Source organism: Bos indicus x Bos taurus, chromosome 25 (genome assembly GCF_003369695.1).
Source record: "Bos indicus x Bos taurus breed Angus x Brahman F1 hybrid chromosome 25, Bos_hybrid_MaternalHap_v2.0, whole genome shotgun sequence".
NCBI lineage: Eukaryota > Metazoa > Chordata > Mammalia > Artiodactyla > Bovidae > Bos > Bos indicus x Bos taurus.
The window spans coordinates 5234573-5260421 of NC_040100.1; the positions used below are offsets into that span (position 1 = coordinate 5234573).

At 52.0% G+C, this 25849-nt stretch overlaps 1 protein-coding gene across 15 annotated transcripts in view; it reads left to right on the forward strand.

Moving 5' to 3' along the window:
* TRRAP (transformation/transcription domain associated protein) overlaps window positions 1-25849 on the forward strand; it is a 90381-nt gene that overhangs the window by 48782 nt on the left and 15750 nt on the right. For 10 of the 15 annotated variants that reach the window (XM_027527641.1, XM_027527650.1, XM_027527646.1 and 7 more), the window contains 23 exons: window positions 61-327; window positions 1478-1684; window positions 2908-3066; window positions 3163-3297; window positions 3559-3669; window positions 4508-4654; window positions 5994-6207; window positions 6752-6877; window positions 7512-7658; window positions 8255-8454; window positions 8972-9093; window positions 9263-9476; window positions 10605-10784; window positions 12659-12805; window positions 14031-14150; window positions 14371-14658; window positions 14794-14931; window positions 15545-15657; window positions 16054-16189; window positions 18971-19162; window positions 21851-22079; window positions 22684-22949; window positions 23490-23590. In XM_027527641.1, the coding sequence (XP_027383442.1) occupies window positions 61-327; window positions 1478-1684; window positions 2908-3066; window positions 3163-3297; window positions 3559-3669; window positions 4508-4654; window positions 5994-6207; window positions 6752-6877; window positions 7512-7658; window positions 8255-8454; window positions 8972-9093; window positions 9263-9476; window positions 10605-10784; window positions 12659-12805; window positions 14031-14150; window positions 14371-14658; window positions 14794-14931; window positions 15545-15657; window positions 16054-16189; window positions 18971-19162; window positions 21851-22079; window positions 22684-22949; window positions 23490-23590 (3959 nt within the window). The remainder of the gene's footprint in view (window positions 1-60; window positions 328-1477; window positions 1685-2907; window positions 3067-3162; window positions 3298-3558; window positions 3670-4507; window positions 4655-5993; window positions 6208-6751; window positions 6878-7511; window positions 7659-8254; window positions 8455-8971; window positions 9094-9262; window positions 9477-10604; window positions 10785-12658; window positions 12806-14030; window positions 14151-14370; window positions 14659-14793; window positions 14932-15544; window positions 15658-16053; window positions 16190-18970; window positions 19163-21850; window positions 22080-22683; window positions 22950-23489; window positions 23591-25849) is intronic. The other 5 variants (XM_027527648.1, XM_027527653.1, XM_027527656.1 and 2 more) reach the window with 1 other exon arrangement.

Genomic DNA, 25849 nt, shown 5'->3' on the forward strand with positions numbered 1-25849 from the left:
CGTGCCCTGCGCGGCAGGCGTAGCAGAGCCAGCAGCGCCCCCTTGCGCCCGTGCCCTCAGGTCTTGGAGCCCGAGAAGCAGGCGGACATGCTGGACTCGCTGCGCATCTACCTGCTGCAGTTCGCCACGCTGCTGGTGGAGCACGCGCCCCACCACATCCACGACAACAACAAGAACCGCAACAGCAAGCTGCGCCGCCTCATGACCTTCGCGTGGCCCTGCCTGCTGTCCAAGGCCTGCGTGGACCCCGCCTGCAAGTACAGCGGGCACCTGCTGCTGGCCCACATCATCGCCAAGTTCGCCATCCACAAGAAGATCGTCCTGCAGGTACCGGCAGGGCCCAGTCCCCCTTGGCATGCACAGCCTCCTCCTGGCTCATCGTCTTCCCCGGTGCATTTACAGATGCCCCTTTTGCCGTCGTTTTGGGATGGTGAATCCTCCCCCATGATTTGTTCCCGCCCTTCCTCCCACTCCTGCTCTGTCTGCTCCTTCCTCTCAGCCTTGCTTTTGAAACAATACGGTTCTGCTTCGACCACCTCCTGCTCCTCTGTCTGTTGCTGAAAGTGTGTCCGTCCAGGGCCCCAGCCCACTCATTAGCTGCGGACAGACAGCGGGTACTCGGGGGTCCTCGTCTCCTGACCCTGTCCGGGTGGACCATCTCAAGCACGTTCCCGGTGTTGCTCAGTGGGTTTGGGCCTTGATGTCACGCAGCCTGGGTTTCTCCTGCTTGAGTTCCATAACTTTGACCGAGCTCATCCCTGTCTGTGTCAGAGTTCGCTGTGATCCTGTGCTTGAGCACCTAGCCTGTCTGTCCCACTGAGCCACTGGTCAGGGGTGGCGCTCATCCTGTCCTGAGCCACCCTTGATTGTTTGCTCTGACCACACCCTCCTGGGAACTTCCATGGGCCAGAGACCCGCCAGGGGTGTCTGTGACACCCTGTAGTTCTCCCAGGCACCCGGGTTCAGCAGGTCCTATTGTTTCCAGCCTGTCCATGACCTGTGTCCCTCGAAACTCCGTGCTGGTCACGCTGGGAAAACTGGGGCTCGCTTTGTGTGCATGTGTGTGTTTCAGTCGTGTCCAACTGTTTGCAACCCCATGAACTGTAACCCGCCAGGCTCCTGCCTATAGGGGTTTCCCAAGCAAGAATACTGGAGTGGGTTGCCATTCCCTTCTCCAGGGGATTTTCCCGACTCAGGGATCGAACCCGGGTCTCCCACATTGCAGGCAGATTCTTTACCATCTGAGCCTAGTCCAGCACAGGCACACACTAGGTGCTCAGAAAACATTAGCGCAGACATTTTCACAGATCAAAACTTTATGAAAGACAAAGTCACTGCTATGTGCTTTCCTAATAAGAGCCTCAAGGAATTGTTTAAAGGTTGTTTTTACAGAAATAACACCTTGTTTCTGAGTGACTACTTCCATCTCGCTTGTTAAAGCCTCCATGCTTACGTGACAATCTCCGTCCTGTCTCAGGTGTTCCACAGTCTCCTCAAGGCGCATGCGATGGAAGCGCGCGCCATTGTCAGGCAGGCGATGGCCATCCTGACCCCGGCGGTGCCGGCCCGGATGGAGGACGGGCACCAGATGCTGACCCACTGGACGAGGAAGATCATCGTGGAGGAGGGCCACACGGTCCCGCAGCTGGTCCACATCCTGCACCTGATCGTGCAGCACTTCAAGGTGGGGTGTGTGTGGCTGGGCACGGGGGCCTCAGAGCAGAACCTGGTACGCTCTTGTGCATTTGCTTTGAAGTTTCCCTCGTCTTTCGTTTTTCTGCAATAATGAGGTTGTCCTCATCTTTCCCTGGGCTTCCCTGGTGGCTCAGAGGATAAAGCCTCTGCCTGCAATGCAGGAGACCCGGGTTCGATCTCTGGGTTGGGAAGATCCCCTGGAGAAGGAAATGGCAACCCACTCCAGTATTCTTGCCTGGAGAATCCCATGGACAGAGGAGCGTGGTGGGCTACAGTCCACGGGGTCACATAAGAGTCGGACACGACTGAGCGAGACACTCCCAACTCCTCATCTTTCAGAGAAGGTATTTCTCTTCTCTAGATTAGCATGAGTATGTGTGTGGCCTTACAACATGGGAAGTGCTGTAGTTCAGTGGATGTATCCTAGGTATACGCTTCTTTCTAAGACAACATTTTTCTTGTAAGTACACTTGGTCTTTGAACAACAAGGGTTTGTGCTGTGTGGATCCACTCGTATGCAGATGTTTTTCAATAAACACGTACTGTAATATCACATGATCTGCGGTTAGTTGAATCCGTGGAGGTGGAACCATGGATACGGAGGACTGACTAAACTCTACAGTCGCGTTTTTGACTTGGTGGAGGGTGGGCACCCCGACCCCTGTTTTGTTCAAGGGTCAGCTGTACTCAGTTACCTGTGAATACAGGCGAGTTGTTACTTTAAGGTGGGAAGTAGTGTCATTAATTCTTGAAGAGGTCACTGGCATCTCCTCTTCTATAACCAGATCACCTCCTTCTTGTATTTATTTATATGTAGATTATCTTTTATAGATTTTTGGGTGGAGGAGAAAGGACTGAATTGAAAATTTGTTCTTTCACAGTCAGCTCTTTAGAATTAGGAATTTGCCTCTTGGCGTGGCCAACTTTTATAACACTGTCTGAAGTTTAATACGTGTGACTAGACTTGCCTACCTAACAAATTCATTATTTCAGCATTTTTTAAAGATGGTCCTTAAAAGCTAAAACACGCTTTTATATTGGAACTCAGTGAATGAAGGGGGAGTGATAGTTATAAAAGGTGTTGAGAGATTTCTTAGCTTAAGTTAGGGTTCAGAATTCTCGGGCAAAGGTTGGGTCGCGTGCTGAGGCCGAGGCAGGTGCGTCCGTGTGCCCATGTGCCGGTGGCCCTGGCATGACCACCCGCGTCCGCAGGTGTACTACCCGGTGCGGCATCACCTCGTGCAGCACATGGTGAGCGCCATGCAGCGGCTGGGCTTCACGCCCAGCGTCACCATCGAGCAGCGGCGGCTGGCCGTGGACCTGTCCGAGGTCGTCATCAAGTGGGAGCTGCAGCGGATCAAGGACCAGCAGGTAGGGCAGCAGCCCCTCCCGCCGGCCCCAGCTGCGTTCCCTGCAGCCCTCCCCGGAGAGAGTCGGCAAAGTCAAGCGTGGGTGCGTCTTTTTAAGCCCGATTCAGACATGGACCCGAACTCAAGTGGAGAAGGGGTCACCTCCGTCTCGTCTTCCATCAAGAGAGGCCTGTCGGTGGACTCTGCGCAGGAGGTGAAGCGCTTCAGGACGGCCACGGGTGCCATCAGCACGGTGAGAGCGTGGGCCCGGGCCGCAGGCGGTTCATTCATCCAGGAACTCGGAATGCGGGCCGGGCGCCACGCCACACCCCACGAGGCCCGTGCCCCCGCCCCCTGGACCTGGTTCCCTTTCGGGGGTGGCCCAGGCCCCGCCCTTCCTCCGTGGCAGCTGTGCTTGTGTGTGTGTTGGGGGTGCCCTGGTGCCCAGCACGGGCAGCCCTGGGGCGGGCCGAGGCCAGGCCACGCTCCTGAACACGCTGTCCCGCATCTGCAGGTGTTTGGGCGGAGCCAGTCTCTGCCGGGCGCCGACTCGCTGCTCGCCAAGCCCATTGACAAGCAGCACACGGACACCGTGGTGAACTTCCTCATCCGAGTGGCCTGTCAGGTGTGCATCCCCGCGTCCCCGTTAGGGTCCTTCCGCACAAGGGCTGCCCGTAGACTGAGTGCATTCAGCCGTCTGACCGTTCGGTCAGAAAAAAAACAGACAAACCAGGTCTGGGAGCTTGTCTTCAGTAGCTTGTCCCTTTCTTACCAGATCTCGTTTGGTGACATGCTGATGTTCCTGAAACCCAACTGTGTTTTATAATAGGATTTTTTATAACTGTTTTTCATCAGTGATGAAATAGTGGCATATCTTAGAATTAACAGCATGTTGGTGACATTCAGTGATCCTGGGTTGGACTACTTGACTTTCAGGTGACCTGTGTCATGAGGGTGTTGGGCTGATCCATCCCACACAAGTAGTGGACAGCGTTCAGTGGTTCAGTGCCTCGTAACTTGCATTCGTTTACCATTCACATCAGTAACATATTTTCACGCCATTGTTGGCGATCAGTTTCTGAAACTTTGCGTTTTAAATTTCAAACAAACCCTTGTAAGTGAGATTTCCCTCACAAAGGAGTTTTATAGCTATTAAGGAGTAGTGCGTGCTATTTTACAACACTATTGAGGATCTCTAAGTGCTGGAAACAAGCTACCCGACTATCAGCCGATACTTCCCTGAGTGCCACAGCGTGCTGGGCACAGCCTGGGAGGCCCAGCCAGGGGTACCTCGGGGAGGCCCTGATGCCGCCCCTTCTGTTGCACAGAAGAGTGCAGGTCACCGCTGACCCGCTGTGAGGGGGCAGGGTCCTGGCGGAGGCCAGCAAGGGTGGGCCAGGGCAGGCGAGCAGGGTGGGCCCTGTGTGCAGGGTAACTCGGGCCTGACCTGCGTGAACTTCCAGGTTAACGACAACACCAGTGCGGCGGGCTCTCCTGGGGAGGTGCTGTCCCGCCGGTGTGTGACCCTCCTGAAGACGGCCTTGCGCCCAGACATGTGGGCCAAGTCGGAGCTCAAGCTGCAGTGGTTCGACAAGCTGCTGATGAGTGTGGTAGGTGCGGGGGTCCTCGGGACGGGTGGGCCCCGAGCCGCCCCCCTCCGCCAGTCGGGGCTCCTCCCACTGCTCTTCTGGCCGCTGGGAGAGGAGGAGGGAGCGCCGTGCTTACCCCTCCACCCAGGTGGAGCCAGGAGTCTTGGAAGCAGAGTAGTGCCCTTCTTTTCATGGGCTCACTGCTTAAACCGACTTACTGGCTAGCCCGGGATAAACACGTCTGACTTAGTCAACAGTCTTTAAAATGAAGTTGAGTTTTTGAACACAGATTGAATAACAAACATGGCACCGAATAGCCAGGTGTTAAGAGAGAGCCCCAAGTGCAGGTCTTTTGATGGCTTTTTGGGTGTTCTTCGTCCTGTGATTGTCCGGAGGTTACAGAAGCTGCTCTCTTGCTTTATCCATCTCGTTACCAGGACACAGTTGTGTGTCTAGGTCTCTGGTGAAACCCGAAAGCTTTCAGTTTGAAGATTTTAAAACCTGCAGTAAATGTCTGTTACTTTGTGCTGCAAAGATGAGTGTTGCTGTTCAAGTGTACTGAATGGTCCCACAGGTTTCCTATGTTACAGGAGCTCCAGAGCGGTAGGCCTGCTGGGTCCGCAGTGCGTGCTTTGAGTCTAGCCTTAGGCTTCACTGCTAGATATCTCAGATTTCTTTCCTCTGTTTCTCTTGGAAAGGGAATTATTTTCCTATGAGAATTAGTCACCGTTGACTCCAGCTTAGCCCCTTCACGGGATTACATTCTCCAAGAGTAGTGGGTGTGCTCACATGGACGTCTGCCTTTTCCCCAGGGTCCACCTCAGAGTAGCATCCATGCAGGGCACGTGTGTGCGTGTGTGTGCGTGTGTGTGTGTGAGCCACAGACACGAGGGTCCTGAAGCCAAACTTAAATCCTTACTGTGGACCTTGGTGCTCTGTTTTTTTTTTTTTTTTTTAGTGCTGACAATTTATGAAGTTGATTTTACGATACAGTTTTAAGGATATTTGCTTTTGGAAGGATGTATGTAGTTGAACTAAAAACATGAAAGGAGAAAAGCAAAATTTATTGCAGCAGTTGCCTTTTTAAGCCAAATACTAATGTTTTTCGTGAACTTTTTAAAGGAAGTTTGACTAAATTCTTAAGGCGAGTTTATTGAAAGGAAGATTGTGAAATCCTACCGTAGTCACAGAACATGGCGCCATGTACACGCCTGGTGTGCTCACCCCTTGGTGGTTCTGGGTGTTCTTGGTTTCACCTCCCAAGCGCTCAGTGGCATGCGGCTCGGGTTGGCTTGCCCCCTCCCGTCGCCGGCGTTCACGTGCTGTCTCATCCGCACCTGGCCCGTGTCCCCCGTTGCAGGAGCAGCCGAACCAGGTGAACTACGGGAACATCTGCACCGGCCTGGAAGTGCTGAGCTTCCTGCTCACCGTCCTGCAGCCGCCGGCCATCCTGAGCAGCTTCAAGCCCCTGCAGCGCGGCGTGGCCGCCTGCATGACGTGCGGGAACACCAAGGTGCTGCGGGCCGTGCACAGCCTGCTGTCCCGCCTCATGAGCCTCTTCCCCACCGAGCCCAGTACGTGGCCAGCACACTCCTCTCTCTCTCTGCTTTCTGCCTGGCTGGGTGGGCCCAGACCTTATTACTGAGACTGCTCCTCCCTCTTCCACTTGCCATATAAGCCATTTTATCATCCAAGCTTTTTTTTGTACCGTGAAACTTTGTTTAAAAAAAAAAAGGTTGACATAACTTCACAGTCCAAGTCTTCGCATTACATTTTTTGGTCCGCTTGGGAAATACAGTTTCTCTTGATCAGCTAAACATTACCGTTTCTGTAAGGTTAAAAGAAAGCTCGGTTAAAGCATTTTGGTCAAGCGATGAACAGCTGGAAAGATGGAATTTTGGCATGTTTTCCTTGTGTTTAGGGGGTTGAGTTGAGGACTGGGGACATGAAAGGTGGTCACCGAGCTCCGTTAACTGGGAGCCACGCATCCTGGGGTGAGGGTCGCCGTGGGTCCCAGATGATGAAGCTCAGAGCTGGCCTGGGAAGAGTCAGTGTCTCTCAGAGCCAGGCAGGGCCCGCCAACCGGCCCCCAGCCCCACAGTCCCACTCCTGTTTCAGGCACTTCGAGCGTGGCCTCCAAGTACGAGGAGCTGGAGTGCCTGTACGCGGCAGTGGGCAAGGTCATCTACGAGGGGCTCACCAACTACGAGAAGGCCACCAGCGCCAACCCCTCCCAGCTCTTCGGTGAGTGTGCACCCCTCCTGCACACGTCTCTCTGCTCGCTTGGACGGGCTTCCCTTCTGGGAGGAGCTCTGAGCCAATGTGGTGTTGAGCGTGTCTGCGAGTGGCCGGGCGCACACAAGGCCAGGTTCCCTGGGGTCTTGGAGATGGAAGCCCAGCCTCAGAGCTTCTTCCTGCCTCAGACGCACGTGCTCCTCCCCACCCCCCATCTCCAGGGTTGTTTAAAGGTCCATGGTGTAAGCTTTTATGGGACGTTTACAGCTGGTTCTTGAACAATTTGGGGCCTGGGGCGCCGACCCTGCGCAGGTGAAAGCCTTCTTGTGAGTATAGTCGGCCTCAGCGTCTGTACAGGGTCTCGCTGCGTCCACCGTGTCTTGTCCACAGATTGAGCTGACTGAGGATCGAGTAGCGCTGTCGTGTATATGGCTGGAGAAAAGCCACACAAGTGGACTCGAGCAGTTCAGACTTGTGTCAGGCTCAACGGCAACGTCGACATTTCAGATCAATCTGTACTTTTGTCAAAAACGGCCCATTTTTGTCTAGTGCATTGTTTAAATATTTTTAGGGGTAATTGACATTTTTGTGACTTACGCAGTTTTTAGAGACTCAGAAACCCCCTGGCACTCTCCCCCTGCAGGGACCCTGATGATCCTCAAGTCCGCCTGCAGCAACAACCCGAGCTACATCGACAGGCTGATCTCGGTCTTCATGCGCTCCCTGCAGAAGATGGTGCGCGAGCACCTGAGCCCACAGGCCGCCTCGGGCAGCACGGAAGCCGCCTCAGGTGACGCGCTGGGCCGGCCCCGCCTCGGGCCGCCGCGACCGGCAGCTCCACTGACCACTGCTTTCGTGTTCATCATCATTTGCTCTTAACAGAGCAATTCCGAACGTTTCATTGATCTCCAGAGTCAAGCACTCTTTTAAAGTGAAATGCTTTTTAAGTTTGTGATTGTAAGAATGAAGAGATTTTGAGGAGCCTTTGCCACTAGTTATCTAACAGTTTTGCTGTAAGCAGAGATGGCTAAATCAGAGCCACTGTTTCTGAAGAATGAAGTCTCAGGGTCCAGACCCAAGCTGTGAGCTCCGGAACTCGGGTGACGTGTTGTGGGGAGGGGAGCAGTGGGAGTCGCACCTCTCAGCCCGCCAGGGCCGTGCGCGTGACTCCAGGGCTTGGCCGAGCCCCCGGTCCCGTCAGCTCTGTCGTCCCCTGCCCTGTGAGGAGGCTCTTGTTGGGCCTCCCTGGCACGGCGGTGAGGTCAGAGCCAGGAGGCACTTCCCACGCCGGAGCTCTCGTTTCAGGGCGAAAGCGTTCTGGGGAGGGCGTGGGCGGGATCCAGCCGCTTGGGTGGTGGGGATAGCCGGTGTCTCTCCCATGCGCAGGGACCAGTGAGCTGGTGATGCTAAGTCTGGAGCTGGTGAAGACACGCCTGGCCGTGATGAGCATGGAGATGAGGAAGAACTTCATTCAGGCCATCCTGACCTCCCTCATTGAGAAATCCCCCGATGCCAAAATCCTCCGGTCCGTGGTGAAAATTGTGGAAGAATGGGTTAAAAACAACTCCCCGATGGCAGCCAATCAGGTGAGCTGGGCAGGGGCTGTGCTCTGGCCTGTGGGCCTTCTCGAGAGAAGGTTCAGCCGTCGCTGTCTAAGCGCTTCTGCAAGTTCTCAAGCAGAGTATTTTTTCTCTCCAGTAGTTGCACTCATGGGGTTCTTTTTTTGAGTTGGATTTTTCTCACTGTGCTTCACAAATTTTGAACAGAAACTTGAAATAACTGGTTGTGTAATGTGGTTTTACTTCTGTTAGAATGTTAAATGAGCCAAAAATAACAACCATGAGGGACTGTTACTTGGTAACTAAGATGCTAGCAAACTTCCAGTTTGTTTTCTAGTTTAGTTGCTTTCTCTCCCAAGTGAGTTGTAGTCCCCCAGGAAAATTATGTTGGCACCTGTCTTGATCTTAAGCATCCAAAGAACCATTTAGAAACAACCTTATTTTACCTGACAAGACTGTAGGAGGTTAAAAATCAGCTGAGCAGATGGCTGAAATACTTCTGAACATGTCCTTTCTCAAATAATTGACTCTTAAATTTGTGCAGACACCTACACTCCGGGAGAAGTCCATTTTGCTTGTGAAAATGATGACCTACATAGAAAAGCGTTTTCCAGAAGACCTTGAACTAAACGCCCAGTTTTTAGACCTTGTTAACTACGTCTACAGGTAATCACCGCAGCCGAGCACGTCGCGTGTCGCCCCTGCTGTGCTCTCTGACCCACTGGTGGTGTGACTTTTTAATCTTCTCGTATATAATAAGCTTTAAACGTTCGCTCATGTAAGACACACAGCGTAGGTGGGCGTCATCAGTGAGCCTTTTGTCCAAATGTTCCAGGGATGAGACGCTGTCGGGCAGCGAGCTGACCGCAAAGCTTGAGCCGGCCTTTCTCTCGGGGCTGCGCTGTGCCCAGCCGCTCATCAGGGCCAAGTTTTTCGAAGTTTTCGACAACTCCATGAAGCGTCGCGTCTACGAGCGCCTCCTCTACGTGACCTGCTCCCAGAACTGGGAGGCCATGGGGAACCACTTCTGGATCAAGCAGTGCATTGAGGTAAGCCGGGTGTCCACACCAACGCAGAGAGGCAGACGTCTCCACCGCAGAACCGCTGTCCTCTCTAGTAGGAAGGAGCTGACCAACAGCCAGGAGGTGGAGCGGCCAGGCCAAGCCGGCCTCACAGCATGTGGGCTCTGACCACTTAACTCACGGGGCCAGGGAGCTGGAGGTGAGGGCCCCCGCAAACAGTCAGGCTGTTTGAGTGGATGCAGAGTCAGACGGCCTCCGTTTCTAACTAGCTTGTGGTCAGTTGTTTGTATTCCTCATTATTTGGCTTTATTACCAGCAACCAGGTTTCCTAGGCAACCTAGGTTTCCCGTAGAGAATGGGAGGTTACGCATGCCGTGCACATAGGCTGTTGACTACGTCTGCAGGGAGTCACAGCTATCTGACATGCCAGGCTATGAGATTCTGCTTGCGGGAAAGGAGGGACTCGTGGCCGGGCTTCAGGGAGAGCGTGTGGGCACGTTCCCACCAGAGCTGAGCATCCATTCTCAGCGCTGTGAGCAGCAGCAGGTGGGATTCTGTGATGGTGACACAGGGGGCAGAGGTCCCCGACTTGTTCTTTCAGGAGGCTGTCGGTTATATCAGGTGCCAGGCTCTGGGTCAGGTGGTCAGAGAGACCTTGGAGGAGGGGCTGGCCATTCCTCCTCTGTCCGAAGGTCTGGCCTGTCTCCAGGCAGCACCAGTACACAGCCCCACACTTCTCTGCCTTCCTTCTCGCTCCTCACAGTGGAGCCAGGAGTGTCCTGCCAGGGCTCGCCCACCGTGTGCTGCCTGGCACAGGCTGCCTCTTCCTGCCAGCTGTGCTCATGAGCTTTCTCATGGCAAAGCAGATCGCGTCGCTGCTTGCCTTCGTGCCCAGCACACGGTCTAGACTCCAGGGCTCGGACTAGCTGGTCTCTTTCTCCAGCCCGCTGAGACATGGAGTCAGGGGCACCTGAGAGGGGACAGTGGAAGGGAGGTGCAAGCTCCTGTCTAGGTAGGGGCAGCGGGATAGAGCCAGCCAGGCGCTGGGGGGTCAGTGCACATGTGTGCCCTTGAGGTGACTCGGAGGTCACCGGGGTCCCCACGCCTGAGTGCCAGGCGCAGGTCCCAGGCCTCTCCTCCCCTGCGTGCCCCCAGCTCCTCCTGGCCGTGTGTGAGAAGAGCACGCCCATCGGGACCAGCTGCCAGGGCGCCATGCTGCCCTCCATCACCAACGTGATCAACCTGGCTGACAGCCACGACCGCGCGGCCTTCGCCATGGTGACGCACGTCAAGCAGGAGCCCCGGGAGCGCGAGAACAGCGAGTCCAAGGAGGAGGTAGGGCCGCGCCCGCGCCGCCTCCGCAGCCAGCCTCCCGGCTCGCTGGGAGGATGCTCTATCAGCCGTGGGGGTTCTAGGGCGAGAGGGACAGATCAGAACCTGTCTCTGCTGATAGGTCTGAGTGTGGTGCCTGTTCAGTTACCTACTGTTTCCTTTTTGTGTCAAGGTATAGTTGACGTGCATCCTGTTCATCTCAGGGGTACAACGTGAGGATTTGGTATTTTGTGTGTGTTGTGAAATGATCACAGTAAGTCTAGTTAACATCCATCACCACACGTAGTTACAGGATTTCTTTTTCTTGTGATGAGGACTTCTAAGATTTACTCTCTTAGCAACCTTCAGGTACATAGTGCAGCATTATTAACTGTAGTCCCCATGCTGTCCGTGACACCCCTGTGAGGAGTTTATTTTTTCACCAGAAGTTTGTGCCTTTTGCGTGTCTTCGCTGAGCACAGTGCCCTCAGGTTCTGTCCATGTCGCAGATGGCAAGATTTCAGGGTAGAACTGATGAGCATCTGGGGTTGCCATTCAGTTTTGAGAGCAGTCACTTATCACGAGTTGGTGCTGCTGAGGACAGGGTCTTTTACTCTCTGCTGACGGTCCTCTCCAAGTCAGGAGTCGCCCACGTTGTGTCCTAACGCACCGCTCTGGAGAGTGACGCTGTCGTGAAGGAGCCGTGTCTCTAGCTGGTTCCACAGGCCACCTACTCTGGCCCTCCTGGGTCTCCACCCGGTCTGGCTGGGGCAGCCCAGGAGCCTGTCACTAACCATCAGGGCTGAGCCTCGGTCCCAGTGGTTGTCGGGACTCCGTGTGGGAGTGGGGACGACCCTCAAGGCATGGATCTGTGAATGTGTCCTTTAGGCTGTCGGCCTGTAGAAGCTCAGGCTGGCTGGGGCGTTGCATGTCAGAAGACAGCCAGCTGGTGCTGGTGGAGGAAGGCACTCTCTTTGCTCTGAAAGGGGTGGTTTGTACCCCTTGTGTGTGAGATCTCTATTTCATTAACAAATAAGAATTTAAGACTTTTTTCACTCTGCACAGGAGATCATCGGTGATGGGATCTCTCCTTCCTGTAGTCCGCTCTGGGGTTAGTGGCAGCTTTGACATGACTCAGGGAAGCTTTGGGCTTCCCTAGTGGCTCAGCCGGTAAAGAATCCACCTGCAGTGCGGGAGACCTGGATTCGATCCCTGGGTTGGGAAGACCCCCTGGAGAAGGGAGAGGCTACCCACTCCACTGTGCTGGCCTGGAGAATTCCATGGACTGTGTAGTTCATTGGGTCGCAAAGAGTCGGACACGACTTCACTTTTACTTTCACTTTTTTGATGTGACTTGTTTTCATTCTCAAGAACACACACCAAATGTTCCATAACCTGACTTCAAGCCCAGTCTTGGCGATGGGATGTTGACTGTTAACTTCCCAGAAGCTTCAGACAGAAATCAGATTCCTTCCTCTTTGGGGACGAGTTGTGTAAAGCCCTGTGCCCACAAGGTGCTGTGCATTGGCCCCGATGATAGTCTTGATCCAAGTAAACCAGTCTGTGCTGCGTTCTCAGGAGTGGCAGGCGGTGATTCCTAGTAGTCTTTATGGTGCTTAAAGTTGTGTTTTCTTTTTTATTTTCCTTTCTATAATCCAAACATGACAGCAAAATGCTGACATTTTTATAGCATCATGTAAGAAAGCGCTAGATCTGATCTAGCTTTATTTGCTTGTCTTTTGTTTTAGAACTCAGGATTATTTAAATAATCAGACTTCCAGGAAACCGAAGTTTTACTTGGCATAAATGTAACAAAAAGCTTATGAAAGTTGTGTGTGTTGATCTTCTTTAACTATTTGACCTTTTGGTTTTGCATGTTTGTTTTTTGTATTCTTTAGGATGTAGAGATTGATATTGAACTGGCTCCTGGCGATCAGACCAGCACGCCCAAAACCAAAGAGCTGTCTGAGAAGGACATTGGAAACCAGCTGCACATGTTAACCAACAGACATGACAAATTTCTTGATACGCTCCGGGAGGTGAAGGTCTGTGCGGGTCTGGGGGGATGATGGTGGCTCTCCCCTTCCCCGATATTTTGAACAGTCCGTGAGCCTACAGACTCCCCCATTCAATGATGGTGGCTCTCCGCAACCCCCTATATTTTGAACAGTCTGTGAGCCCATGGACTCCCGTACTCATAGCTTGAGGCGAGCATTTCTGGGGGCAGGTCCGTGATCATTGAGAGCTTTGGCCTCTGCTATGTTAACGTGGAGTCAGGAGCCACCTGCCCGATGGGCAGGGAGCGGCCATGTGAGGGCAGCCAGGTTGGTTTCAATGCAGCCTTCCACACAGGGCAGCCTGAGTAGCAGACAGGAGCATTCTTCACTTGACTGTTCTCTCCCCCTTTCTGTGGAATGTTTGTACCCTGGGCCTCTGCATTTTTGACAGGGACGTGGTCTGGGGTTAGCTCCCTTCCTGGTCCGCTCTTGGGTGAAAGGGACAAGATGATCTTGACACATGTGTCTCTGTCTCAGCCGCAGGGCCCACTGTGGGCTGGCAGGCGTGTGCCCGAGCACCTCTGCATCAACTGTGTGTTGCTATGTGGGAAGGTGGGCTTCAAGCTGCCAAAAACCTGACTATGAGAAATTCACACCTTAGAGACAGCGGAGCTGTGGGCAGAGGCAGCCACGTTTGTGGGTTTGATGTGCCTGTTGGGTCCCCAGTTTGCAGCTCTGGCCCCGGTTGTGGGGCGTGCTGGTCCAGTCCTATCCATTCCAGTTGCTTCTCCATCTGCTCACTGTTCATTGCAGAGACTCTGACCTCTCGTGGTTCCTGATTTCTTCTTCAGGATTACGCCTGCTGGCAAATAACATAGACTCTCTGCATACAGCTCTGTTTCCCCTTGGTGTCTTCAGGAGCCTCTGCTTTGATGGCATCTGTGTATCTCTTGCTTGCACCTTCCGGGTCAGCGTAGTGTTCGTACTTCTTGGACATGGTGAAATCAGTAACGTTAAGAGGTGCTCTGGGAGGTTAGACATGTGGGCATGTCACTGAGCCCCTTTCCCGCGTCCGTACTAGCCGCTCGGCACAGCAGGAGGGGTCTGTGGTGCCCAGAACTCAGGCTTCACTTCGGCACGACATCCATTCAGGTTCTGAACGTCAGGCAGTGGAGCAGCATCGGGTAGAGTGGGTGGTCCTGCTTCCTGGGCAGGGAGTTCGGGCGGCACCCGCATGCCAGGGGCCTGGTGCCAGACGGTCTCTGCCCTGCAGACGGGAGCCCTGCTCAGCGCCTTCGTGCAGCTCTGCCACATCTCCACCACGCTGGCCGAGAAGACATGGGTCCAGCTCTTCCCCAGGCTGTGGAAGATCCTGTCTGACAGACAGCAGCATGTGAGTCTGTGTTTTCTTTAAGTCCTCTTTTGAAAAATACAGTTTTAGCTTTTGAGGAGTGTTCGTGAAAGAAACTCTTGATTAAGTTTCAAAGGCTGAGGGAACTAGCGTTATCCAAGCGTGAGTTACCACACGCGTGCCAGACGCTGGGGGAAAGCACGAAGGCGGGCTGGTTCTTGCACAAGGCCCCGGCCAACCCCAGCCCGCGCTTGGGTTTCAGGCTCTGGCGGGCGAGATCAGCCCGTTCCTGTGCAGCGGCAGCCACCAGGTGCAGCGGGACTGCCAGCCCAGCGCCCTCAACTGCTTCGTGGAGGCCATGTCCCAGTGCGTCCCGCCCATCCCCATCCGGCCCTGCGTCCTCAAGTACCTGGGCAAGACCCACAACCTCTGGTTCCGCTCCACCTTGATGCTGGAGCACCAGGCCTTTGAGAAGGGGCTGAGCCTGCAGATCAAGCCCAAGCAGACAGCCGAGTTCTATGAGCAGGAGAGCATCACTCCACCCCAGCAGGTGAGGCCCTGCCTCCGTGTTCACCCGTCCTGATGAGCCTCTCCCCGGTGGTGGCAGATTAGGGGCCGTGAAGTAGCCCTGTTGGGGAAACACGGTATTTCCCCTTGAGCACTCAGAGACTGCGTTCTGTTCCAGGAGATCCTGGACTCCCTTGCGGAGCTCTACTCTCTGCTGCAAGAGGAAGACATGTGGGCGGGCTTGTGGCAGAAGCGCTGCAAGTACTCAGAGACGGCCACAGCCATCGCCTACGAGCAACACGGCTTCTTTGAGCAGGTAGCACTGCCAGGGAACCTCCGGGCCTCGTGGGTGGTGGAAGGCGCTGACGGAGGTTCTGTGGTATTGTAGCCTCGAGGCAGTTTCTGTCTAAATAAAGAAGTTTCCTGATTTCTTGGAAGCATGTATTGGTCCACATACAGACTCTGAGATTGAAGCCTCAGTTTTAGAGACATGAACACTGACGCTCAGTCATAAGTTCTTTACTGTCAGTGAGGCCGGCGTGGATGCCTCCCTTCTGCAGTCCTCTGTCCCGTTGGGGTTCGTGGAGCGTGAGGGTTTCGTCCCCCTGCCTGTCCTTGCTCGGTAGTGGGGTCGCTGAGCGTGGCCGCAGCCCCGGGTAGGATGCCGAGCCACAGAAATTCCAGAAGCAGAGGCAGAGCTGTGGCCCAGCTGCCGTCACTGATGGGTGGAGACCTGCACGAAGTCTCGCTGCTTCTGCTCGGGGCGGGGACTCAGGCGCCAGCTCGTTCACTCTCGTTCTCTGGGTGGAGATGCTGAGAGCCCGAAACGGGCCCGGGTCCGCGATCCGGCTTGCCCTAAGTAATTGAGCAGTGGTCGTGCAGCAGTTGCTAGGTAAGCAGCAGTTTGAAAGCATTATTAACTTTTACAGGCGCAAGAGTCGTATGAAAAGGCGATGGATAAAGCCAAGAAGGAACACGAGAGGAGCAACGCTTCCCCCGCCATTTTCCCAGAGTACCAGCTTTGGGAGGACCACTGGATCCGGTGAGCTGAGCGGGGACACAGCCAGGAGTCACTGAAGGGAGCCAGTGGAAAGTCTGAAATTTTCCCTGACAAGTATTTTTAGAAAGGGGCTCTGCTGCTCTCTTTATGGTCCCACGAAGAAAAGTACAAACAAAAATCGAGAAACAGCTATTAAAAGCTTGAGTACTTGAGTGTGTGTTGGAGAAAGTGACTGAGTCCTGCCTCTGCTGGCCCGGAGCTCTGCTCTGCTGTGGGGGTGCTGTTCTTGCTGCTCCATGGGGGCCCCTGCTTCAGTGCCTCGAGCACCGCAGCACCCCACAAAAGCCCACCCTTCTCTATTGGGGGAAACATTTTTTCCTTTCTGTGTAATGGAAGTAGCTTAAAATCACTGAGTTCGGGCCGATCCTTGGTCTCCAGGTGTTCTAAGGAGCTGAACCAGTGGGAAGCCTTGACGGAGTACGGCCAGTCCAAAGGTCACATCAACCCTTACCTGGTCCTGGAGTGTGCTTGGCGGGTGTCCAACTGGACCGCCATGAAGGAGGCGCTGGTGCAGGTGAGGACCGTACCCCCCACACCGTGACCTGTCCACACTCGGGGTACAGTCTCTGCAGGCACAGGGACCATTTCTCCAAAGCCCCGAGTCTCGGGGGGTCTCCCTTCACTTGCATCACACGGGGTACCTTGGCAGATGCAAGATAGCTCCTGGGAAGTAAGAGTTACTTTTGGTTTTCACGAACGTCTTTCCTGAGTCTGAGTTAAATGATAACTTGGTTTTAGTTCATCCTTCAGTTACAGGAAGTGTCAGGTGTGGAGACTCTGGACCCTGAGACACTGGGAAGAGCAGAGGCCGTTTTACCGGTGGATTTGGTTGGCAGAGGCACTGCAGGTGTGAGTGTGGTGCAAGCGCAGGGCCGGGCTGTCAGTAAGCTTGTGGCATGAAAAGCAGTATCACGTTCAAAGCGTATCTTGTATCACAGAAGTGGTAACCGTGTCGTGTAGGTGAAGTCGAGCCCTTAACTTGGTTGAGCTGCACGTTTTTCAGAAGTTAAACTCCATCCGGAGGAGTTCAGTGCGAGGTGCAGGTCTCTCTCGCCCTGGGAGCCTCTGCGGGGCATCGGCAGCCGGGGTTGACGGCCCAGCTCTGCTGCCCGAGCCCACGTCCCTGCCAGCGCCTCGGCCTCTGCCGACGCAGCTGTGCCTGTGGCTCACTCCTCTCCCTCCTGTGTCTCTCTCCCCTGGCGCCCCTTTGCTGCTCAGGTTTTAACCTTTGCCCTGTGGTGTCTGTGTCACGGGGCTCAGGGGTTCGTACCACAGTCCTGCTCTCACCTTGCCCCTTGGCCTGGTGAGGGCGTACTTACAGGCACACCAGTGGTTTTCCTTTCTTGACGTGTAGGCTCAAAGCGCACGGAGGTTACAGGCCGTGTGTTTGAAAGGACTGACTTAAAACTTTACCTGTATTATGGCTCCCGTGCTTACTTCGCCACTGCTGCTGCTTTTGAACAAAATGTGGAAGGTGCAAGAACCGGAATAGCCACAAACCATTAACTACAGGGAGGTTATAGAGCCCAGGGTCTGGACTTTCAGGTTGGGATCGGGGAAATGGCTCCTCTGATGCAGGGAGTTACTCTGAGAAGTAAACCAGTCACTATTTAAGTAAACAAAAATAGTTTACTGACAGGTTGCATTTACCATTGGTGGTTTTTTTTTTTAATTCATTTTTAATGTCCTTTTTTCTGATAAATATTGTGCTTTATTTTATATCAATATAAAAATATTTATAGCTCACTCTAGTGTTTCTTTTTCTCCTTTCCGAGGTCTTACTTAGCAGGATATGTGCAGTATCATACTGACCATAAGTCTGACAGATGAGTTTCTTGTTTTACAAGTTCTTGATTATTTTCCCCCAGTTTTAAGGCACTTACTGATTGGAAAAAGCTCAAAGTATATTAATGAGCACTATGGGTAATCTGCAGTAAATTAATTTCAAATGTTTTTGATAGTACTGAATTATTTACTTATTTACCAGTACTTCAAAAAAATCTTTCTCTTATGTCTTACAATTATGCGGCTGCTTGCAGCAGTATATTTCTTGGTTCGATTTAATAAATGAGGTAATATTTTCAGCAGAGGAAAAATGAGATGCTTTTGTTCTTAATGTTCCAGAGAGTAGGTATGATTAAACAAGTCCTGTCTTAATTAGTGTTTAAGTCCAGAAAATGTGAGACGGAAGGTTGTGATCGTAAAGGACCCTGTAGGAAGCAGTTGTGTTCCCAAGTTTGCCTCCCTGAGTTTCTTCACGATTGGGTTACTGAGAAGCAGGAGGGGCCACGGACATGACTGTGCTCCAAGGTCAGATGTCACCAGACAAGGCCCGTGTCAGGTCAGCGTGTCGCTCTCACCATCACTGCTCTTGCCCTCTCCAGACTGAGAGCCACGCGGCTCTGATGTGTCATTTCCGTTGTCACTTCCAGAGGTGCTTCCGAATGAATATCTAACTGATCTTGTTACAGCAAGTCCTGTAAAATTTTTTCAAGAATATCTCTGTGTTCTTTCATCTTCTTATATACAAAGAGGTTATTTTTGAAAAGACTTTTTTTTATTTACAGTTTTTAAAATGCTGATAAGATGCGATGAGTTCTAACACCTTCTTTAGAAGGTGCTGAGCACACGCAGGGGCTTTCCAGGCACTTGTGGGGCCTCCGCCTGGGCTGAGGGGCAGACGTGATGCTGGGCTCCATCTGCTCATCAGGAGAACTGATAATCAGGACACGAGAGAGATCTGGGGAACATTTTGCAGTGGATAATAAATGTGGACTTAAGTGACCATAAAGTTTGTGAATGTTCACTCATATTCTTAGAAACCTGAATCGCTGTCTTCTGCTTCTGTATGTAATGTGGAGCAAGTTAGATTGATTTCTCAGGATAACAGTGTGAGTTGGAGACAATTCAGATTTATATGGATACTTACCAGAGTGGAGATGAGCACTTATTTAAGCCTTTTGAAATTCCCTGGCCGACTTTGAAGGTTTTTCGCCTGGTGTATCATAACAGAGTCTTATCAGTTTCCCCTTTTTGGAACTAAAAGTCATCTTAAAGCAAGGAGCCGGTGGCAAGGCTTTGTAGCCAGAGAGATTGGCCGCACTTTGGTGTTTGGAAAAGGAGAGTGTTCAGAAAAATATCTAATGCATTCTCTCTCCAGAGAAAACGAGTGTCTGTTTGTAGCTTAATTGCTCTTTACTGCTTTGCATAACTGGCTACCAAAAAGTTTGCTTTTTGACTCTGCGCTGAGAGGAAGTATACCCACTGCCTCCGTGTGATGCTCTTCCCCACCCAGGTAGAGGTGAGCTGTCCGAAGGAGATGGCCTGGAAGGTCAACATGTACCGCGGGTACCTGGCTATCTGCCACCCCGAGGAGCAGCAGCTGAGCTTCATCGAGCGTCTGGTGGAGATGGCCAGCAGCCTGGCCATCCGCGAGTGGCGGCGGCTGCCCCACGTGGTGTCGCACGTGCACACGCCCCTGCTGCAGGTGGGGCCCTCCCGGGGGGCGGAGGGAGCCTTCTCCAGGGGGGCCCTTCTCGGGGAGGGGGGCCTTCTCCAGGTGGGGCCCGTCCCCGGGGTGGGGGGCCCTTCTCCAGGGGAGAGCGGGGAGCCTTCTCCAGGATGGGCCCTTCCCATGGGGAGGAAGGAGCCTTCTCCAGGGGGGCCCTTCTCGGGGGAACAGGGGGGCCTTTCCCAGGGGGAGGAGGGAGCCTTCTCCAGGGGGGCCCTTCTCAGGGGGATTAGGGGCCTTCTCCAGGGGGTCCCTTCTCGGGGGGATGGGGGGCCTTCTCCAGGGGGGCCCCTTCCTGGGGGGAGGAGGGAGCCTTCTCTAGGGGGGCCCTTCTCAGGGGGATGGGGTCCTTCTCCAGGGGGTCCCTTCTCGGGGGGACGGGGTGCATTCTCAGGGGCCCTTCTTGGGGGGATGGGGGAGCCCTTCTCCAGGGGGTCCCTCCCAGCAGAGCCCCTCCCGTTCAGGCTGAGGGCTGTGAGCGGAGCTGGATGGCAGAGGAAACTCCTTCCCCCCATCCTCCCCCACCATTTGTACTCGGGCTTGGGGAGAGGACAGCTAGAGTCAGAAGGGAGAGGACTGAAACGTGGCTTCTGGTGTTCGGGGCGTCCAGGGGTTTTGGTGAAGGAAGGCCTCCCTCAGGGGTGACTGTGATGGTTTTCTTGCTTGAGGAGTATGCTCTGATGCCCACCGTGCCAGCCTCAGTGTGCTGCTGCTGTTCAGTCTGAGCAGGGCCTCTCCCTCTGAGACTCCAAGGCTGCAGTTAAGTAGCCTGCGCCTTGGTTTCTTTCTTTGTGTTCCATCCTCTCTGTTTCTGACTCGTTCAGCCACACGGGCCACCGGTCAGTGACTCCCCACAGCCCCCTTGTGCACACCGCCCCCTGCATGGAAATTCCTTCTTCCCATCCTCCCGGCCCCTGTGTGTGTGCACACGCACGTACATACGTGCAGATACACACACACACCCTGGGTCGTGCCAGCTCTTGGCCTCTTTCGTCTGGCGCAGAGCAGCTCCCAGTGTGGCTGAATGAGGGATAACTGTAGGCTGCCGTTTTAACAGTAGTTCACAATGCTCACACTTTTTTTCCTCTGGAAAGAGTAGTTCTGAGACTTAAAACTGCTACATTAATTTTTATAGTGTAGTTTTTTATAAGCTTTTAAAATTACGTAGTTATTAATATACTTAGATTATCTTGTCTTCATCATAGTGAACCAGAAGTTCATCGAAGCAGTTTTATCTCTTTGGTTTGATATTTTCCCTTTTCGTATCTATTATTTTGGGCTTGAAAGCAGTATATGTTCAGTAGAAACCATACTTCGAATCCTGGATCTGAATGTTTTTCCGGACCAACATGCGTGTACGATGCTCTCTGGTGCTGGGCGGTGGCGCCGAGCGTCAGCGCCTGGTCAGCCACGAGATCCTGACGGCGGACAGCCCCCTGCTGACGGCCGTTCTGCTTTTCACTTTCATCATGTGAGAAAATCAGTGCTTCATCATTAAACAGGCCTTGTGTTAGGTAGTGTGAGTGTTCTTTGCACATTCAGGTCAGCTAAGCTAGACGTCTGGTAGGTTCGGTGTGTTAAACGCATTCTCAACTTCAGATATTTTCAACTTATGATGAGTGTGTTGGGACATGACACCATGGTAAGTTGAGGAAGCTCAGTGCTAAAAACTACTGAACCGTACGCCTGAAAGGGTGCTTTCAGTGATGTTTAAATTATACTTCGGTAAAGCTGTTACAGTACAAATACCCATTAGGGTTTCAGAAATCTGAGTGCAATGAACTAAACTTGAAGTATAGATACGGATGGAAAGTGTGAATTCTTGTAGACAATTTTTAAAATTAAGATCAAACAAAAGGATACTGTGTCCTGAACTTGGTGCTGTGTTTGGGGGTTCAGACAATTCAGAGAGTTTAAAAACATTTCTTCTCAAAGAGTTAGGCTGAAGAGAGAGGGCATATCCGTAAGAAGCCAAGTTTTATGGGGGCGTCTGTGACTCGGTGCCATGTGAAGACAAACACAGATAAACCCAAGATTCAGAGAAGGGAAGAATCGCTATGGGGAACAGAGTGTGAAATTAACAGTGGGAAAAGGCTCAGAGCTGCGCCCCAGCCCCCACCCCCAGCCGAGAGGGGCTCCAGAGGGCACCGCCCATTTGCAGCCAGCGGCATGTGTTGGGTGTAAAGGGGGGGCGCCTGGACAGATGGGTAGGCGGGTGGTGAGAATACATGTGTCAGCCAGGAGAGAGCATCAGAGCCGTGTTCGAGATGATTGACGTGGCCCTGGGGTTCAGATGTTGACGGAGGAAAACTTGAGGGCAGGAGGCGTTGTCAAAGACCTACCGAGAGCCACACTCAGCGGGGGGCAGAGGGAGGGCAAAGGGATAGTTGTGGGGGCGGGAGGGGGCAGCGTGGACCCCGCTGTTCTTTAGGCTCCGGTGTCACGGCAGCCGGAGGCGGAGGTCTTAAGAGTGGGGGGGGTGGTATCCCGAGAGTCATGTGTGAGGCGTGGAATAAGTCAGATGCCGCATCTGAGTAAATCCCAGAGCATCCTCTTGAATCCTGGGCCCTTCACAGGAGACACTCCTGGTCAGCTCTGCTTTGCCTTCCTCATCCAATCCTTGCGCCCTGCTCACCGTGGAATCTCTCACCCTGGTCCCCTTAGGCAGCCCAGCAAATCATCGAACTTCAGGAAGCTGCTCAGATTAACGCAGGCTTGCAGCCCACCAACCTGGGGAGGAACAACAGCCTGCACGACATGAAGACGGTGGTGAAGACGTGGCGGAACCGGCTGCCCATCGTGTCGGACGACCTGTCCCACTGGAGCAGCGTGTTCATGTGGCGGCAGCATCATTACCAGGGTAAACCCACCTGGTCCGGCATGCCTCCACCATGTAATTTTCAGACACCCACTGTTCCGGTTTCATGTCTTGGCTGTTTTTCTGTTTGTTCTCTTTTTGTTTGTTTTTTCTTTTACCGAATCTTCTGTTTCTTGGCAGGTGTGGTAGAGGTGGTTGGTATGACGAGGGTAAAGATGAAGGTGGTGAAAGAGGGGAAGAATTTCCCTCCTTGCTCCCTTTCTCCACCCGGGACAGACTTGCTGCCACACAGCTGCCTGCTGGCCCCAGGGGCGTGGACTAGTGGGATCAGAGCTCTGGGTCTTGGCCCTTTGTTCTGAAGGCCCCCCACTCCTAAGACCTGCCCTCCGGGGGCCGGGTAGAGCCTTGCGCAGCTTCCCTGGGCCCCTCTGCTGCTCTCCCTACACCTGCCAGGCCTCTTTTTATCCAGAGCAGCCTTGGCCAAGAGGGTAGCTCTCCACCGGGGAGTTGGTGCTTCTTAGATCATCCCTTTGATGCAAACGCGAGGCAGAGTAACGCGGGCTGATCACAGAGCTTCCCATGTTCATAAGCCGCCCTGTGTGTGTGTTTCATTTTTTATTTAAGCCTTAAACTGAGAAATGTCTGACGTGGACTGAAATGTCACTTCTTTCCTCTCCAGCTATTGTAACTGCATATGAAAACAGTTCTCAGCACGACCCAAGTTCAAACAATGCTATGCTTGGGGTTCACGCGTCGGCTTCAGCGATTATCCAATATGGAAAAATTGCCCGGAAGCAGGGCCTGGTCAATGTGGCTCTGGATATATTAAGTCGTATCCACACCATTCCAACTGTCCCTATTGTGGATTGCTTCCAGAAGATTCGGCAGCAGGTCAAATGCTACCTCCAGCTGGCAGGCGTCATGGGCAAGAACGAGTGTATGCAGGTAGGGTGCCAGGTGGACCCAGTGCCTGTCCTTGCCCTGGCAGTGAGGGTCCCTGGGCCAGCTCCTGCCTCAGACAACAGGAAAAGGGACTGGAGCGCTGTGGGACTCTTGGTCTCAGGGAGCAGTTCTGCCAGAACGAGAAGGGGACAGGAAGCTACTCGAGTATTTGAATTATATGCCACGGTCTCTAATCTGCCATATTCTTGGGTAATATAGAACGAAAACTAAAAATTGCAGGACTGTGGGGGCATATGTAGATTTGGGCTATCTATGTTCAGAGGGAAATTAACAATGAAACTGACAAGATATCTAAAGCTTTGGAAAAAATAATACCATTAAGGTGTCTGGAACTGAATTTGTGTTTAGTGATTCAGTTTAAATACTCCTTGTCAGTCAATAAATATTCTAGGTAGGCACGCCTCATCAGTTTAAAATACATTTGTCAGTGACCTTTAGGACTTAACTGCTTGGATCAATATTTTAATGAGGTTTTCAATGAGTGTCTAGCAAATTCAAGAACCTTTCTGTTTTTACAAACAGGGCCTTGAAGTTATTGAATCTACAAACTTAAAATACTTCACGAAAGAGATGACGGCTGAATTTTATGCACTGAAGGGGATGTTCTTGGCTCAGATTAACAAGTATGTATGTTATATAGGTGGCGGGTGAGAGAAAGACTCATCAGATTATTTAAATAATTGTTTGTAACTTAAAAAGCAATGTGAAGATGAAGCTAGAAATTGACATGAGTTGGCATCAGTCATCAGACATGGTGTTCAGCTTTTGTATCTAGGAAAGTAGTAACTTGCAGCAGGATCAGAAAGCTGGCTTGAGTGTGGTACTTTTTAGCTATGAGTTGCTTGACCATGGAACTGCCAATAATGGTTTCATTGCCCCATTTTCTCAGCGTGCTGTCTTGGAAACAGAGTTGATTCCTTTTATGGAGGTGATTCTTGCTTTAGAGGAGGGGTCAGTCAACTGGAAAACACTGTGGTGGGTCCTCAAAAAACTGTAAACGAAGAATTATGTCCTAGCAATTCCACTCCTAGGTATTTATGGAAAAGAGTTGAAAACAAGAGCTCAAACAGGTAGTCGTTCATGAAGGTTCACAGAGTTCTGTTTACAGTAGCAGAATATTGAAACTACTCAAATGACTGGATAAGCAAAATGTGGTGTGTACAAACAGTAGAATATTATAAGAATGAAGTGGTATTTTCTTTAATATGTTGCTGTGCTTAGTCACTCAGTCTTGTCCAACTCTTTGAGACCCCATGGACTGTAGCCCGCCAGGCTCCTCTGTCCATGAGGATTCTCCAGGCAAGAACACTGGAGTGGGTTGCCATGCCCTCCTCCAGGGGATCTTCCCAACCCAGGTATCGAACCCACGTCTCTGGCATTGCAGGCGGATTCTTTATCGTCTGAGCTACCAGGAAATAAGTAACTTTTATTTACTAGTAAGAATTAAAAGCCTTTTTTAACAGGAAGTTACCCCTTGGATGACCTGAAAATTCCATGCTCCATCATGAGCAGAGGGGGCCAGGCTTTCTGTGGTGAGCAGTTTGTGTGATGAAGAACATTGCTGAATTCTCTTCTGAAATCTTTGATCCAGGAATTCAACCATATGTGGAATTCAGGAATTCAGGCTTATATGTGGACAGACATGAGTTTTATAATGAAAGCTCAAGCACAGAATAATAAAAAATACAACCATGATTTTTAAAACTGTAGGATATTCCATTTCAAAGATGCTATGGCTATGGTAGTCTGATATTTTTCTTATCTGTTGAAACTCTTGTTATATGAAAATTACTTAAAATAAGGCTGGTAAATCTGAATTCATATAGCAGATCTATGACATTTTAGTCAATAATTTATTTCATGCTTTGAAAATATTACCTTCGTTAGAAGTGTGTTTAATATTTTTTCTTTCCACGTTTATGAATTCCCTATTAAGTTTTACCTAATCCAATCTGATGCTTAAATGATTTTAAATGTCAACAATATAAAAATATAGCTAACATTTTTCTAAATGATTAAAGCTTTGCACCCCTTCATTTTGGGTTTCGCTAGTGGTTCAGATGGTAAAGAATCTGCCTACAATGCAGGAGACCCAGGCTTGATCCCTGGGTCGGGAAGATCCCCTTGAGGAGGAAATGGCAACCCACTCCAGTATTCTTGCCTAGAGAATTCCATGGACAGAGGAGCCTGGCGGGCTACAGTCCATGGGGTTGCAAAGAGCTGGACATGACTGAGTGACTAACACACACACATTCTCTTTCGTTTAATTATTAAATCAGTCCTTGCAGTTCTCCTGCACACCTCTCAAACATACCCACCCCACATGCACTTGGACTGCCTTAGTTCAAGCCTCCTGCCTCCCTCCAGTTTCTTCGCTCTCCCACACATTCTCAACATGGTCACGAAGTAGTCAGATTTGTGTCTCAGAAGGATCACCCCACTTTTCTGCTCAAAACCCTGCCCTGGCTCCTCACCACGCCCTGGTCTCACTTTTGTGAGCACGGTGGCCCTCAGTGATCTGGCGCACACCCACCTCTCCTGCACATCTCCCATCAGAGTGCTTCACACTAAACTAACCGGCTGTGAGAACTCTCTGCAGGACTCTGCACGGCCCCCCTTTCCTCGTTACCATCCTTTCATCCTGAGCTCTGGTGAACTCCATCATCCTTCACAACCCAGCTCAAACATGACTTCTTCCCTAAGGCCTTCTTAAGCCCATCCAACTCCGAAATTACCCACTCCCTCTTCTAAATCTCATAGCACACCTTTTACTTACCACTTGTGTTGTAACTGTTCGTTTCTGTGCTTGCCTTTTCTATATCACTGTAAACCTTTTGAGACCATTAAAGCAGTTTTGTGTTCGTTAAACCAAATTGTCTTTG